A 17,224-nucleotide genomic window follows, 5' to 3' on the forward strand; every position below is an offset into this window, starting at 1 on the left:
TGTGAATGAGAGAAACCAGAGAAGGGATAGTCCAAGAATTCAAGCATGCCTCTGATCCCCATCTTGAGTTTCCCTCTTAGACAAATTCCTCCTTCATTGCTTCCTATTTTTTTTAAAGTCTCCTATCAAGGTCCAACTCCCCTCCTCTTGAAGTGCCCTCATTCAGATAGTAACAGGTCCTCTTGATTCAACCTCTAAGAATGTCTCTTGCCTCCTTTCCATTTCTTCTTTCTTTTCTTTTGTTTTGACCTCAGGTGAGAGGTATGTTAACTGTACTCTTCAGCTTGTGGAAAGCTATTGGGGAACATGTGAAGTTCTTCTTGTATTTTTTTTTATTATTATTCCCTTTTATCCCTACATACCACTTCTGTTCCCTTCCCTTTACATGGGCAGACATTTAGTGTTTATTGTATATCACTTTATTTTATTTTTTTTACTTTATTTTTTAAAAAGATTTTATTGAGAGGACAAGCAGTGGGGGAGGGGCAGAGAGAGAGGGAGAGCAAGTGGACTCCCTTCTGAGGGAGGAGCCCAACTTGGGCTTGATCCCAGGACCCCCAAGATCATGAACTGAGCCAAACAACCAACTGAGCCATCCAGGTGCTCCTGTATCCCTTTATTTTTAGTGTGTTCCTATGAAATATGTGTTGCATTATGGTTTTTTTTTTTTTTTTTTTTTTTTAGTATCATCAATTTAGAACCAGCTGAGACACACTTTCTTATTCCTGTTTGGGGGATGAAGAAGCAAATGCTTAGAGCATTTACTTACTTAAAAGTTCTCCAGCTAATGGGGTGCCTGGCTGGCTCAGTCTGTAGAGCATGTGACTCATGAGCTTAGAATCATGAGTTCAAGCTCCACACTGGGTATAGAGTTTACTTAAAAAAATTCTCCAGCTAGTAAGTGATGGACCTGGGGTTTGAAGTCAAGCCTTTTGGGTTTTTTTTTTTTTTCTTTTTAAATATTTTATTTATTCATGATAGACACAGAGAGGGGAGGGGGGTGGGCAGAGACACAGGCAGAGGGAGAAGCAGGCTCCATGCTGGGAGCCGACGTGGGACCGGATCCTGGGACCCCAGGATCACGCCCTGGGCCAAAGGCAGGCGCTGAACCCCTGAGCCACCCAGGGATCCCTGAAGTCAAGCCTTTTGATTCTTAAATCTGAAAACTTTCCTCCAAAGTCTCTCAGTTCCTTCATCTCTCTCCCAGTGGTCCTGTTTCTTGCCCTACCAAAATAGACAATAGCCACCCGCTACCATAGTCACACTCTAGACCTTGTCATTATCAGTAGCTACACCACTCTGTCATCTCAATTTTAAATATCCTACTTCTCACTACCACTCCTGTCTTTCCAACTCCCTCTTTGTTCCCTGATCCCAATAATTCTAATGATCTTTTGACCCAGCAGATCTATATTCTTTGCTTTTCCCTGTCCCTCATGTCTCTCATGTTCTTGTTCCCTTCCTTACTTAGCTCACATTCCATGGTCAGTCAGTATAATCACTTTTCATATACTCATAACCCCTTGCCCTCTTCTAGCATATTTATACTTCCTTGACAAAATCACAACCCTGATTATTCAACTCTGCCTTAGCCCCTGCTTAGTGATCTCAAGGGGATCCTAAAGCTGCCCAGCAGTTCCTTGCTCATCTAACTCACCTTCTCCTAGCTGACTACTCCATACCTTCCTTTCTCTCCTGAAATCTCCAGTACCTCCTGCCTGGCCCTCAACCCTTAGCTACTGAGTTTTTGGGTTTTATGGTCTTATTTTACTAAGAAAAGCATTCCAAAAGGAACATCCACAAGTACACCATTTTGCCTGCTCCCTCACCTGCATCTGTGCCTATGGTGTCTGGCTTCCTTCCTATTGCTGCGGATGGGCTGTCCGTGATCTCGGGAAAGGCAGCCCCTCTACCTGCTTGAGTGTGTTGTTCAGCAACTTTTACCATTTCTTCTGCATGATCTCTGAATAATGCCCTCCCCACTCACCCATCCCTTGCCAAAGATGTCTGGAACCTGTGAATATGGTATCATACATGGTAAAAGGGGTTTTACAGGTATGATTATCTTTGATTATCTGGGGGGGGCAGTGTGATTACAATGGCCCTCATAAGAGGGATATAAGAGATTCAGAGTCAGAGAAGGTGATGTGATGACAGAAGCAAGAGGTTGGAGTGATGGAAAGAAAGCAGGCAGCCACTAGAAGCTGAAAAAGGTGAGGAAAGAGATTCTTTCCTAAAGCCTTTGAAAAGAACACAGCCCTGCTGACACCTGGGTTTTAGACTTTGATGCCAGGACTGAAAACATTACATTCGTATTGGTTTAAACCACTATGTTTGTGGTAATTTGTTATAGCAATGATAGGAAACTAATAAAATCTCTGTTTCATTCTTTCTACTAAGCTGGGTTTTTTTTCCATATTAAAATTAATTTCTCAACCTTACTTCCCCTTCAACTGCTTCCCTCCCATTTTTTCCCTTCCCTTTTTTTTTTTTTTTTAAAGATTTCATTTATTTATTCATAAGACACACAGAGAGAGGGGCAGAGACACAGGCAGAGGGAGAAGCAGGCTCCATGCAGGGAGCCTGACATGGGACTTGATCTTGGGTCTCCAGGATCATGCTCTGGGCTGAGGTCGGCACTAAACCGCTGAGCCACCCAGGCTGCCCTTTACTCTTCTTTTTACAGCATAAGTCCTTGAAAACCTTGTCTCCATTTGCTGTCTCCAGTTTCTCTTCTCTGGAATCTAAGCCCATTTGACTTTCTCTTGCCCCTCCTACTCTAGAAAAACTGCGGTTGTCAAGGTAACCAATCACCTCTAGGTTGTTAAATCTAATGATTGATTCTCAATCCTTCTCGAATTTGACCTCATTGCGTACCTCATTAATTTGACAAGGAAGCATCAGAAACCACTCACCCCACAAAAAAAAACTTAAACTGTAGAGGAATATTAGCGTTGGGAAAGATCTTGGTGGAAGATGTGCAGTGTAATTCCACCCGATGACAGGCCCCAAGCCCCGCTTTAGATCTAGGAAATAATTCTGTGATACGTTTCCTGAGCAAGGGTTCTGTTCCATCACGGTTGGCCATAATGAATTTCTTCTTTTCAGAAATCCGTGGGCGCCCCCTCAATGCCTCCTCTCCTTCAGAACGGGTGTTCTCAATGGCCCTGCCCCGGAAGGCCCCTCTCAGTACTCCTGGCACCCCTGTCCTCGAAGACTTTCCCCAGAATGACGACGAAAAGGAGCGACTGCAGCGGCGGCGCTCCCGAGTCCTAGACCTACAGTTCAGCGCAGACTCGCCTCATTTGCTAGCCTCCCCCTCTGGTAGTAGGTGCGTGCCTTCTGCGCTGCCCACATGGGGTGGCCGCCTGCATTGGGTTACATGGGCCCAGCATCTCTACAATGCCTCGTGGGTTTGGGGTCTGGAGTTTGAAAAGTTAGAGTATCATGGATCCTTGACAGAGTTTTTTGGTTTTGGTTTTCTTTTAGGAATATTGACATTTCAGCCACGATTCCTAAGTTTACAAACACACAGATTACAGAACATTATTCCACCTGTATCAAACTGTCCACTGAAAATGTGAGTATCTGCTGGTGTATCAGTGAAGGTTTTGCAACTTGATCACAAGGGAAATCTAGCCTTTTTGATTCTGTGGAGAATGTGCTATTGATAGTAATTGTGCGCTTTCCTTCTCTAGCTACTCTTTTCAGTGCTGATGTTTTTCAGTATGCTTTTACTGTGTTTTTTGGGCCTTCCATGCTCTTTCTGGCAAGTTACCTGCCACCTGCAGTGTATCTAGAGAGGCGGCATTGCTTAGGGGTTGATAATGTGAGTTCTGAAGCCAGCCTCTGTTGGAATCCAGTTTTTGCCATTCACAAGTTCTATTGCCTTGGCAAGTCACCTAACCACTCAGGGTCCTTTTCTATAAAATGAGAATTTGAATAGTGCCTGCCTCATAGAGTTGTTCTGAGGGTGACTCCCTTTGTGTGCAGTGCTTGTAACAGTGTTTGCACACAGTATAAACTCAAAGAGGTTAACTCTCTAGGTTGTCAGAATGAGGAGATACTTGTATGAATTTAGCTGTGTTACCAAGTGTTTATGGGAATTGATACCTGTGGTGAGATGTGGGCTGTTACTGTATAGAAATGTAGCTTCCTCTTTTAGGGTAGCATTATTTACATGAGCCTAGGCTGTCCATAATAAATCTTTCTGCACTTTTCTGTTTTCAGAAAATCACTACCAAGAATGCTTTTGGCTTGCACTTGATTGATTTCATGTCAGAGATTCTTAAACAGAAAGATGCCGAACCGACCAACTTTAAAGTAAGAATGCTGTTGTTCATCTTCTCTTGCATCTGAATTAATGATGATTATTTCTGATATTTAGCACAGCACTGTCATTGAATTCTGCAAATACACTGATCAAACACAGAGAAGATATCTTTCTGTTATATTTTGTTTATTCCCTGTCTTAGGGGAATCTTTGTCATTTTTTTTCTTAAAAGCAAGTAAATATTTTATGAAGCTTGCTGTGTTTTGCTTATTCAGCAGTTCCTTTTTATGTACCCAGTGAATATACCTCTGTTTGTTGGACCAGGTGGCTGCTGGCACTCTAGATGCCAGCACCAAGATCTATGCTGTGCGCGTGGACGCTGTCCATGCTGATGTCTACAGAGTCCTTGGGGGGCTGGGAAGAGATGCAGCATCTCCAGAAGAAGCAGAGAGCCATGATGCAGGTATATCAGTTGGGATCTGGATTTAAGGAGCGCTTTTTTTTTTTTTAATATTTTATTTATTTATTTGAGAGAGAGCAAGCAAGAGACCACAGGGCAGGATGAGGGGTAGAGGGAGAAGTAGACTCCCCACTGAGCAGGGAGTCCGACATGGGGCTGGGTCGCAGAATTCCGGGATTGTGACTTGAGCTGAAGGCAGATGTTCAACCGACTGACCACCCAGGCACCCATTAAGGGGCTTTCTTAAGTATACAGCAGGTGGTTGCTTGGGTAATATACTGGAATGATGTTGTAAAAAATAATCTCATTCAATTGAAGACATGAATGTTTTCAGAATAGTATATGAGTAAATCCTTAAACCCTAGAGGGTTTTTTTTCTTCAAAAAAGAGGACCTTTTAGATTTTAATTAGGCAAGATTGAGTAAACATCAAGGGAGGAGGTTCTGATTTGGGGGTGCTTTAGAAATTGATTTGTATGGGATGCCTGGGTGGCTCAGCAGTTGAACGTCTGTCTTCAGTTCAGGTCGTGATCCTAGGGTCTGGGATTGAGTCCCGCATAGGAGTCCCTGCAAGGAGCCTGCTTCTCCCTCTGCCTATGTCTCTGCCTCTCTCTGTGTGTGTCTCATGAATAAATAAATAAAAATCTTAAAAAAAAAAAGAAAGAAAGAAAAGAAAAGAAAAGAAAAGAAAAGAAAAGAAAAGAAACTGACTTGTATCAGAAGCCAAATACTTAGTTTCTCCTGAAACTGCAGATTAGATGTGCCTGTTGCTTTGAGAGAATGGCACGCTTCAGTTAAGATCACTCCTTAGAGGTTTTTTTTTTTTTTTTTTAAGATTTCATTTATTTATTCATGAGACACACAGAGAGAGGCAGAGACATAGGCAGAGGGAGAAGCAGGCTCCCTGCAAGGAGCCCAATGCAGAACTTGATTCCAGACCCCGGGATCACACCCTGAGCCGAAGGCAGACGCTCAATCACTGAGCCACCCAGGTGTCCCACTCTTTAGAGTTTTAAAGAGCATGAGTTAATAAGTTTAGATACATGCCGAAAAACAATCCTTGCAGGACCTAGTCTTATTTCTTCTTTCAGATGCAAGTACTACTGAAACAGGAACAACCAAAAAGGCCCAAAAGCCAAAGAAGAAGCACTCCTACAAAACCATTGAGCAGAATGTAAACAACCTCAATGTCTCCGAAGCAGATCGGAAGTGTGAGGTGAGGAACTGTGTGCAATGTGGTCTCTGACTAATTCAGAGCCTCAGCAGCTGAAACTTGGCAAGGTCACGCCTGCCTTGCTGGTATTTATTTGCTTGCTTGGGCCTCAAAGGAGTAAAATATATAAGTGCATTATCATCCCTTAGCTTCATGGTGAAGACTCAAGGGTGTAAGTCCCTGCTTTTCCTACAGTATTTGAGGATGATTGAGTAGAAAGAGATGGCAAATTCCCGAGAATTCTGATTAATGAAGCCATTAATTTTCTTTCCAGGAACATGCAGCAGAGATGATGATAGCCTACATTTGTTGTGCATTTACTGGGTGCCCTGTGCTGCTTTAAGCCTGTGAACCAAGTTACCTCACTTAGTCCTCACAACATCCTTGTTAACATTTTCTGAAGAAGTTATCAAAGTACAGGGCTCTTATGTAACTTGCCCAAAATGATGCAGCTTGTAAGTCAGCTAGGATTTAAATCTAAGTGGCCTGACTCCATAGTCCTTGCTCTAACAGCTATATGATCTGATAGATCCTAAGGAATCTACTTAAAGGAAGCCAGAGGCCTCGTTTATCTTTAGCATAGTTAATTTAAAGCAACGGTATTGGTACAAGCTTTTTAAAAATTTTGCTGTTAAAAACAGTATCTTCGTGAACATCCTCGTACATACTGTCTTTGTGCTCTTCTGAGAGTGTATCTCTAAGAACATTTTGAGTCATGGAATTTCCATTACTGTGAAAAATAGGTTGTGCCAGCCTTCTGTCCCACCAACAGTGGACTAGATTACTCTTTTCTCCTACCTCCACAACATTTGTAAATGGCATTTAAGGTCAGACTGGAACTGATCACCGAGGGAATGAGTGTATGTGGGAAAAGGACAGCCCTGGGATACCCCAATCTTAAGAGTTCAGAGAGCCAAAGAAGAAACCTCCAGTAGGTAGGAGGAAAACCAGGAGAGTGTGGCACCCAAATGAGAAAGTGTCAGGGAGGAGAGAGTGATCAGCCGTGCCAAAGTGGCAGTCTGGGGCTGATGGGGAGCTTGGAGAAGACTGTGGAGCTGAAACTCTGACCTCCAGGGAAGGGATGCTGCTTGGCTGGTGCTAGTGTCCCCAAGTTTGGAAGAGGGATTCGGGGACCCAGAACCCAGCCCTCTGAGGAGGGCATGCTGGTTGGTACTGGTGTCTGTGAGGGGCACACAATAAGGCTGGTTCTGTGAGTGTGAGACAAAGTGCAAATTGAATTCAGCAAGTGTTACAGGTAGGGTAGGAAGCCCTGTTGGGTGACAGGAACAGGAAAGCTACAGAAAGAAGCAAGTCCCTTCTGGCTTGCAGTCTCTCTCTAGTGCCCCCTCTTGGTAGAGCCCACTGGGCAGGGCTGGCAAAGCCCAAATACTGTCCCAGAGCCAGTATCACAGAGCAGCTGATAGAAGGTATGTTGGGGCTGAGAGGCAATAGCTTAATAACTGATAGAGAGGTAAAGTGTCAGCATTTTTACTTCCAAAAAGGTTTGGGGTGGGGGTGGGGTGGTGGAGAAGGAAAGCAATGGGGAATCTAGGTAAAAGTTACACAGAAGTTATTACTATTTCAACACTCTTGTATGCTTGAAATTTTTCATAATGGGGCAATCAAACGGCAAGAGAGGAATGAAGGCAGTATAGGCTGGTCTCTTGAAGAGTTTTGCTGTTAATTTGAACAGAGTAATTGGTGGCAAATGTAGGGGAAAGTAAAGTCTTAGAGGGTTTTCTTGTTTTTTGTTTGTTTTGTTTTGTTTTGTTTTCTTAATGGGAAGATTAGCATGTTTACTTATTGATGGCAACAGTCTAGTGGAGAAGGAACAATCTAGAATCTAGTGGAGAAGACAGGAGAGTTGCTCGAATGGAGTCCTTGATCCTGTGAGAAGGGAAGGGAATGGACAGCATTGACAGAGCTTGGCTAAGAAGCACTTGTGGCTTGTGAGAGATGGATGCAGGAGTGCACATATGGGAGCATTCCAGGTATTCCCTTCTCGTGTCCCCCATTGAAAAGGAAGCTGGATCATTGACTGACTGAGTGTGGAGGAAGAAAGGTAAAGTTTTGAAGAGAGAAAAAGGTAGGAGGGTGAGTGAGTGAATGGACTGGGGAACTGTAGTTTGCTTGCCAGACAACATTAAGGGTTCACCTGAGGGCCATGGCAGGTAGATTTAAAGTGAGGTCAGTCAGTGTGACTTTGTGTTTTCTCCAGCCATGGTCATCTGTGTGGGTACAAGCATGAAGCACGCAAAAAGTTGGATTTAACACAGGACTGTGTTTTTCTAAGTCAAAGGAGCACTGAAGTGAAGAAAAAGGGAGTGGTTACGGTCGTTGCTTATGGAACTTCAGTCAGGAAAAGGAAGGGGGGAATGAGGCAGCATAAAGCCATATGATCAGTGGATTGTAGGGCATGGTGGGTCAAAGACTTCTTGGTGTTGGACCAAGAACACCAATCTTGTTGGACAAGATTGTGTTGGCTGGAAAGAGGAGGTGGTTGCCACGGGCACTTGGAATTGAGCATATGGAGAGGCTTTAGTGATGGTTATGATTCAGTTCAGACAACAGGCAAGGGAGTGAAAGACAGGAGATGTGGCATTCATGCTGGGATCTCTTGAAGCCCTGGGGTTTTCACAATGAAGCTCACGGCCATTGAAGGAGAGGATATCAAGGAACTGAGAGGCCAGCGTGTTGGATGGATCAATATATGTATGATGAATCCACCAAAAACTATGACAGCAATGAAGTTGGAGAGTAGTAATGAGCCAGGAGCTAATATTAAAATCTTCCAACAAGAGGGAAGGCCTGGGGATTGGAAGGTGATCAATACACAGATGGGCAGAGTGTAGTGGGGTCTGACCTTATTATATTCAAAGCGGAGGGTTTTAGGACTTGGGAAGGAGAATAGTCTGGAAGCAGTGATGGGGAACTCACCTATCCCACATGCAGGCCAGCAGTCAGAGAGCTGCAGGAGAGGAAGCAGCCACAGTGGTGAGGCCTGTGGGGAAGCAGTGTCCTTGGGCAGGCAGCATTTCATTAGAGTAGTGCTCCTTTTGTCATTTTCTTACCCAGAATGGGCCTTTTTAGGTATTTTCTTCCTACCCCACTACCCTTTAAATTAATTATTATGGAATAAGATTTTATCAGCTAGTGTTGAGCCTTGGAAAACCACAAGTAACTATCATTTCTGAGGTTTCCTTACCCTCCCCCAAGAACCGGTTTTTACTCCCTTGAGAATGATATTGCCTCCAATTAAAAATGAATGAGTTAAAGCTGGTAGGTGGAGAGAACCTTCAACAATGAAGTGGAGGAATATAGGGAATTTCTAGAGGGCCCTGGGGGGAAATAGCCATTGTTAGCCTATGGAGATGGGGACCAAAGAGGGGATGTCAGAGCTGTATAGGTTTTAGAGCCTGGGAAATGTAGAATCCTGTGGGATCCTAGGTCTTTTATAAATAAATTAAAGGGAAATGATGAAATTAGTCCTGGTGGTCTCATGGCAGATGATAGTGGTAGAGGCAGAGCACACAGGGGGCTAGGAGTGAGGGGCTTTGACGGCTTCACTCTGAGTGATGGGGCGGTTCTGCTTTGGCCTTGCTTGGCCGCTCCAGCCTGTGCTGGTGTGAGGACAATGTGTGGATGGGCGTGGAGGGGGCCGAGAAAGGTGAAATGCCAAGGCCAAAGAGGGAGGAGGGAAACGAGTTGCAGGCACTTTGTGGGGAGGGAGTTCTGTTTATCCATATGTCAGAATTGACCTTAGGTAGTACCACATTTGGAAGCATATGATGTGAAGTTCAGATCCTGGTTCCACTCTCTTAGCTGTGTGGCGTGGGAAAAGGCTCTGAATCTCACTTTGTTAAACTGTAAAAACAGGTTAACGCTAGTTCTGTCTGCATATGGGTTTTGTGGTAGAGAATCTGTCCCTGGCAAAGTGCTTCATCCATGGTAATATGTTGTATACCCCTGAAGAGGAGCCATATAATTCTCTCCCATCTTCCCTTCCCCTCTCCAGTTCTCCATGTTTTTCCTTCTTCTTAGATAATCTGAGCATTAATTTCACTGTCATTCTTGGCTTTGCTTCTGGTTCTGTAGTGAAATGTCAGTTCAACAGTATGGTTGGAAATTTTGTTTCCTTTTCTGACCAGCTAGACCCAATTCTGGGGAGCCTGAGGAGGCTTGCACTAACTAGCCTTGCCCATTATTCTAGAGAGAAAACGAGAGAGCAAGTGGTGCTGCTCCCTCTTAGCTTGTGATGGTCAGCCACATTTATGCTGCGTGAAATCATAGTCTAGTCTTTTTTTTTTTTTTTTTTAAGATTTTATTTATTTACTTGAGAGAAGAGAGATTGTGCACAAGCAGGGGGAGTGGCAGGGAGAGGGAGTAGACTCCCCACTGAGCAGGGAGCCTGATCCAGGACTCAATCCCAGGACCCTGGGATCATGACCTGAGCTGAAGGCAGATGCTTGACAACTGAGCCACCCAGGTGCCCTGAAATCACTAGTCTTAAACACCAAGTACCCCAATCCTAGAAAGTTTTTTTGCTCTGTAATCCACCATAAACTTGTAATAACCCAAAGCCCAATTTGGAAGATAACCAAGAAGGGAGGGATTGTCAGAGACCTAGAATTTGAAGTTTCAACTGTTTCTTGAACCTGTATTCTCTTGGAGATGGCATGGAAATGAGAAAGCAAATATTGTGTGGGTGTGTCTAGACCAGTTGAGAACTCTTGTTTGTGTATGAGCTGATCTGTTTTGGACACAGCTCTCTGTGTGTAAAATGTTTGCTGTCATAGGAGATTCCAACCTGATTATAAGCTCCAGTTCTTTATACCAGGAGCGCACAAATGGATACAATACAAGGAAGTTCAAGGCACATACTATAGGAAGTCAGAGTGGGTAGAGGTCAGAGCTTATGGAAGAAGTGAAATTTGAGCTCGGCCTTAAAGGAAAGGTAGGTATTTATCAGGTGGACATTGCCAGGCAGAGGCATAAACAAAGGCTGTGAAGCAGGAAAGTTTCTCCCTAAAGGGAGCTGGACAGAGTACAAGTTTGGCTAGAGCCCAGGATCTACTCACAAGGCTGAAACAACCTTTAGACTTTACCATGCACTTTATTATCTACCAAAGGCTCCTTTTACTATTTCTCTTCCTCGCTGTGGACCCTTGTTTCAAAAGATTCACCTACTGGAGGTGCCTGGCTGACTCAGTCTGTAGAGCATATGATGCTTGATGTTGAGGTCATGAGTTTGAGCCCCATGCTGGGTGTAGAGATTACTTAAGACACACACACACACACACACACACACACACACACACACACACACACACAAGGTTCATCTACCCAAACTGCAGTCACCAATTATTCAATTTCCCATCAAATAACTCAAAAATGTCAATCAGATCTAATTTATATGGAAGAACCATTGTTCTCTCATTGCATGATGTAATTCTAGATAAAAGTGACGAAAATTATCTTAGCGTTTTTCAGCTTTATATTTTAGTGTTTACAGTTTCCGTGTTGACTCTTCAATATGCTAGCTTTACTAACTACCCACACTGGACCTCTCAGGGTATGGGGCTCCAGGTGGGATGCCAGGGCTCTGGTTAGCATTTGAGGAAGGGAATGGGAATAACAACGCTAGTATTTTTAGGATAGGAAATGGGAGAGACCAGAGATGAGGGTTGACTCAGGCGTGGGTTGTATTGGTGGCAGTAGAGGTGAAGGAGGAAGGGGGATAGATGATAGAGATCTACTGGGAGGAAAACCCACCAGGCTGACTGCCTGAGGGGTAAGGAGACAGGGAGAATGGAAGTGATGTATTTGATACTCTGGGGCTGGTGAGATGGGCTCATTGGAGGCGAGAAGAGAATCTCGGTTCTGGCCAGGTCAAGTTCAGAGCTAAGGGGGCCAGGAAAGAGCCAGAGAACCACATCTCTTATCCTACCTGAGGCCCCTTCTCTCCACACTAGCTACATCCTGAAACATAAAGGAGACCTGTGAACCCAATACTTGCCCTCTTGCCACACATGCCTGTGTCTTGCTCTGTCCTCATTCTCATGCACTGTCCCCTGTTCTACCTTTGGGATTGCTATCACCTGGCTCTGCCACTCCTGCTCCTTACCCCAGCCTTAGAGGCCCTTTTACAACCTCCCCTATGTTTTACCCATCCACCTAGTCCTGCTGACTCTGCCTGTCTTTCCCCTGAATCTCTTGGTTGTATTCCCCAAATCTGTGAAAATATTTCTCCCCAGAGAAATAATGGGATCTTGTGAACAGATCCATCACACAGGCTTTTTAAGTCCACAGAATTTGTTGTGATAGCATTCTGCCAGGCCCTTTGAAAACAGTGACTTGTGGGAAGAGACAACAGAAGGGTACCATCCATGTGGATCATAAACAGGTTGACATAGTAGAAGATGTGTACTTGAATGCTGTATATTTATTCAGCTGACCACACACAGTCTTCCTTTTCTATTGGTATCTGCTAAGATGAGATTTTACTGATTAAATAGAAAGTCCTTCCCCTGCTTCGGTCACATGCAGAGATATCTCAATTCCGCATATGCAGTTGTGAATGAGCAGGGTCCAATGAAGGAGATTTTACATTTGCTTCGGCTGCATCCCATAATTCATTGGTTCCCTCTGGTTTTATGCTCAGATTGATCCCATGTTTCAGAAGACGGCGGCCTCATTTGATGAGTGCAGTACAGCAGGGGTATTTCTCTCTACCCTCCACTGCCATGACTACAGAAGTGAGCTTCTGTTTCCCTCTGATGTCCAGACTCTCTCCACTGAAGAACCCATGGAGCTACCAGATTTAGGTTGGGTGGAAATGACAGATTTAAAAGGTTAGTACACATATGTATTTTACTAGAGCATTTTAGTCATCAGAAAAGTTTCCACACAACTGTGGAGCATAATATGCCCATCCTTAGGTTGCTTGTTTAAATTACCCAGAAGGTTCCTCTGGAATGCCACACTGGGCATCCTTTAGAGAGAAGCGAACTTCTTCCTCTCTTGCAGAACAGAGTCTAACAATAGTAGCTAACGCTCACTGTTGCTCTTGGTCCATATGTTCTCCATCCCTCACGTGACCCTGTTAGCAGCCAGCTCTCACAGGCATGTATTAGGGCTGTGGGCTAACCCTGGAATGTCGAAGTTTGGACTTGGGAAAGGGGCTTTAATAGGTTTTTGTTGAGCCAGAGAGGCCTTGTTCTTATTTGTTGCCAATCCAGGGGATCCTGAGGAGAAGAAGGCATTGTGAGTTATTTTCAGACTCTATTTTGGTGGTCTGAGAATGAACCTGTCTACTGTCAGCCCCTTTTACTCTCCCAGCAAGGGTTTTATTCCCCCCTCCCATCCTGCCTTCCACACCCACTTGGGGGGATCGTCTGAGAATGTCATGACTAGCATGGGTGGGTGGGAAGGCCAGGCACGGGAATACAGTAGCTACACTTGCATGCAGTCATTTTTGTGTATTGTATGAAATTGATCCCTTCCCTTCCAGAACCACACAGATGTTAACAGTGCTTGTATTTCTCCTTTCTATTCTTGTCTAAGGTTTTCTAAATACAAGTGTTTTGTGCTAACGGTCTCTTTTCCAAGTTTATGGTCTCAACTGGGGCTTTAATTCTTTGAGGTAGCTAGTTTAGTTTAGGACTAAAATAAGTAATATGTTATGATTGGTTATGCAGTTAGTACACTTTAAGGAAGGGTTTTTGATTTCCCAACTGTAGCATAGGGCACAGAGTCCATTTCAGAGTCAAATGTCTATGCTTCAGGTTTCTGCCCTAATGTACTAATGCTTCGAGTGCCACTGTGGAGCCTACCTCCAGTGCAGGGGTGTGTCTGAGCACTACCCTCTCCCTGGGCAGAAGTCTGTGACCTGGAGCTTGGCTGCCAGCCGGCCTGTGCCATAGAACAGATGACTGAGGCTCTCTTTTCCATCATGCTGCCCTGGTCACTCTGAGGTGAAGGGAATGTACTCCATCCATATTCTTGCCATTTCCTGTCCTCTCCAGCGCCCATGCAGCAGTGTGTGGAAGATGGCCAGATTTGCCCTTCGCTGGCTGGGTTCCAGTTCACAAAATGGGACAGTGAGACACATAATGAGGTGAGTTCAACTTTTAGACTTCTAAGGGTTCTGGGCATTTGTCCAGCTGCTCGAGGTTTCAGTGAGATGGCCCAAGTGAGACCCAAACATGTGGCATCGTTTTTATTTAGCCAGGAGTACAGAAAATATTTCCCTTGGCATTTCTGTAGTGTCTAAAGCCTGAGGGATAGGAACGGAGGATGAGGCAGCCCTGTCATTCCTGTTTTTTGTTTTTTTGTTTTTTTTTAAATCAGCTATCTCAGCTATCCCCTTGAACATGGTTAATTCCAGGCCTTTGGTCTCAGGCTGCTGTCAGGCTCAAGGAATTTCCTGCTCTTCGGGGTTGAGTCCCCTGGCACAAAGTTTCCTGAGAAACTGTCATGTGTAAAGCTTTCCTCTGTATATTTTTAGCATGGCCCCCTTTAGCCTACTTACTATCACTTCCAGAATAAATGGTCTCCATGGAAAACTGTTTTCTCTAAACATGTACTTAATGGATGTAGATTCCTGTTTCATGTTTTACAAAATGTGCCTAATGACAATACGCCTTCATCCTGTGCTGCACAATATCAACTTCCTCAGCGCTTTACCTCATGAGAACATGGACTCTGGGGCAGGGGGAGGAGTGGCTGGGGCCTGGAACCTAGGGCTGAGAAGGCACTTCTGGGCAGGCTGCTACTCCAGTGGTGATTGGGGTGGCTGTGGGAATAGGGAGACCTAGAGAACCCCCTCTCTTTGTCCTGTCTAGTCTGTCTCTGCACTGGTAGACAAGTTCAAGAAAAATGAGCAAGTGTTTGACATCAATGCTGACGTGGAGGAGAGTGACTGCGAGGACTTCCCTGATGGGCCCGTGGAGGATGACTTTGATGCCAACAATGAGCCTGAGCACAGCATAGCCGGGAATCACACCGAGCTCAGGAGCTGGAAGGAGTCCTGCCTCGCTCAGACCTGCCCGTAAGGCTCTCAGGGCGACGGAAGATGTTCCCAGAGGAGTTTTCCATTGGTTTGCAACAGATTTCTTGCTGAGACAGTCTCATTTCATTTCTGAGATTGGCTACCCTGGTGTGCTGGTTGTGTTGTCCACACAGGTTGAGCCATCCTGACTCACAGTGGGATCATACCTGCCTGTGAATGTTGGCTCAGCCACCTATTGGTGATAAAACTGATGTTGCAGGAGTTTGTAAGGATAAAATTAAAATACGTAAAGTGCTGGGAAAAAGTATGTGGGATATAAGAATTATTACTTCAGTGGTGGCTGTTGTTACCACTTGCGTTTTGTTTTTTTTTTTTTTTTTTTTTTTTAAGATTTTATTTATTTATTCATGAAAGACACACAGAGGGATCCCTGGGTGGCGCAGTGGTTTGGCACCTGCCTTTGGCCCAGGGCGCGATCCTGGAGACCCCGGATCGAATCCCACATCGGGCTCCCGGTGCATGGAGCCTGCTTCTCCCTCTGCCTGTGTCTCTGCCTCTCTCTCTCTGTGACTATCATAAATAAATAAAAATTAAAAAAAAAAAAAAAAGACACACAGAGAGGCAGAGGCATAGGCAGAGGGAGAAGCAGGCTCCATGCAGGGAGCCTGATGTGGGACTCAATCCCAGGTCTCCAGGATTACGCCCTTGGCCAAAGGCAGGCGCTCAACCACTGAGCCACCCAGGGATCCCACTACTTGCATTTTGGTAGCACAGAGCATGCTTTCTACACATGATGTGTAGTCTGGCTTTTGGCTACATCACTTCATCTCAGTTATAGGCAGAAACAGGCTTCTGTGTTGCTTACAGAAATGAAGTGGCCCCTGCTTGAAGGGTCAAGCAAAGAGGAGGGGAGTTTTGGGTTAGCCAGATAGGCAGACCAGGAACAAGCAAAGCAGGAGAAACTAAATAAGCAGATAAAAACTGAGTGTACTGGGGAGGAGGAGAGGCATTAGAATTGGTCTGTAGTGATCTCAATTTTTTATTACTCTTGTAGACCTAGAAGAAAATTAGAACTTTGTTGGCCTTTGTTATATGTACTTAAGAGGTTAGTAGCATTTTAATTTTGAACATGATTTGGAAGCAGGATCTGTAATCCTGTGGCATGAACAGGGTTGGGTGTAGGAGGTTCCATAAAACTACGACAGACAGTCCCTCTGATAATTCCTGTGCCTATAGGAATCTTGTGATCCTGGGATCAGGGACAACCAAGCTGGTTTAGTATGAGGTAAAACCTTGGAAGTTGTTCAGGATAATTTGTTTGCTCATGTGGGAAATCTGGTAATGTCTCTTCAAACCTGAATAGAAGTTGATGGGCTAAACATTTGGCACCTCAGGGCAAAACTCTCCACCGAGGACCTTTGTCTCCCTCCTTTCCTCTCCTGATTTGTACTGTTAGTATGCCTGCAATCTTGCCCCTTTCCCATCCTATCTTCCACAAAGTGAGAAATGGTAGACAGGTTAGTGGGTTGAAATCTGTTAATCCATACTCAAATGTCCGAGAACAACTGTCACTTCTCTTGACTTCTGAGGAACTGACAGTAGTAAAGGAGTTTAATCACTTCCATTTTGTTTTGAACAAATGTCTGCACTTCTCTTCCCAGTTTCAAACAGAGTGGAATCCTAGGATCCATCCTACTGAGTGCATTAGGGGCAGGGCGGTAAGGTTCTAGCCTAAGGTTTGGTCCATCTTGAAATCCTTACCCTCGACGTGGCGCTGGCCTTTCCTGAGAGCTCAGTAAGTATTTAAACTGCACAGACTTGACTCCACTGTGGATAGCTGTGAGATGTGGGACAGAGGCAAGTGATATCACCTTTTGGGGGTCTTTGTTTTCCCACCCACAAAATGAAGGCTTTGGTCTAGATGATAATGTCTGAGCTCATCGAGCTCTTTATTAGTCTAGCTTTATGCTAGACGCTGTGCCAGGGGCCTTATCCGCATTACCTCATGTAACTTACAGAAAATAGAAAATGTGATTACTTAAGCCTTGCAACCTTATCATTAGGTCCTGTTGTCCCCATTTCACAGAAGAGGAAACAGGTTCAGAGAAGTTAAGTAATGGGATAGAGCTGGGTATCGCTCGGGGCCTGCATGTAATGACCTTTTGATAGTAGGCCCCACCCCAGAGCATATAACTGAGTCCCTGAGGCTAGGCTTTGCAACACATTTCCCAAACCTCCTTGGGTGATTGTAGTATGCACCAGGATTCTG

At 44.7% G+C, this 17,224-nt stretch overlaps 1 protein-coding gene across 2 annotated transcripts in view; it reads left to right on the plus strand.

The window, feature by feature from the left end:
- NCAPH (non-SMC condensin I complex subunit H) overlaps nt 1–17,224 on the plus strand; it is a 33,686-nt gene that overhangs the window by 1,496 nt on the left and 14,966 nt on the right. For both annotated transcript variants that reach the window (XM_055327376.1, XM_055327377.1), the window contains exons 2-9: nt 3,109–3,331; nt 3,490–3,580; nt 4,231–4,323; nt 4,598–4,736; nt 5,824–5,948; nt 12,607–12,796; nt 13,970–14,061; nt 14,789–14,994. In XM_055327376.1, the coding sequence (XP_055183351.1) occupies nt 3,109–3,331; nt 3,490–3,580; nt 4,231–4,323; nt 4,598–4,736; nt 5,824–5,948; nt 12,607–12,796; nt 13,970–14,061; nt 14,789–14,994 (1,159 nt within the window). The remainder of the gene's footprint in view (nt 1–3,108; nt 3,332–3,489; nt 3,581–4,230; nt 4,324–4,597; nt 4,737–5,823; nt 5,949–12,606; nt 12,797–13,969; nt 14,062–14,788; nt 14,995–17,224) is intronic.

Source organism: Nyctereutes procyonoides, unplaced genomic scaffold, assembly GCF_905146905.1.
Source record: "Nyctereutes procyonoides isolate TBG_1078 unplaced genomic scaffold, NYPRO_anot_genome, whole genome shotgun sequence".
In the NCBI taxonomy this organism is placed as follows: Eukaryota; Metazoa; Chordata; class Mammalia; order Carnivora; family Canidae; genus Nyctereutes; species Nyctereutes procyonoides.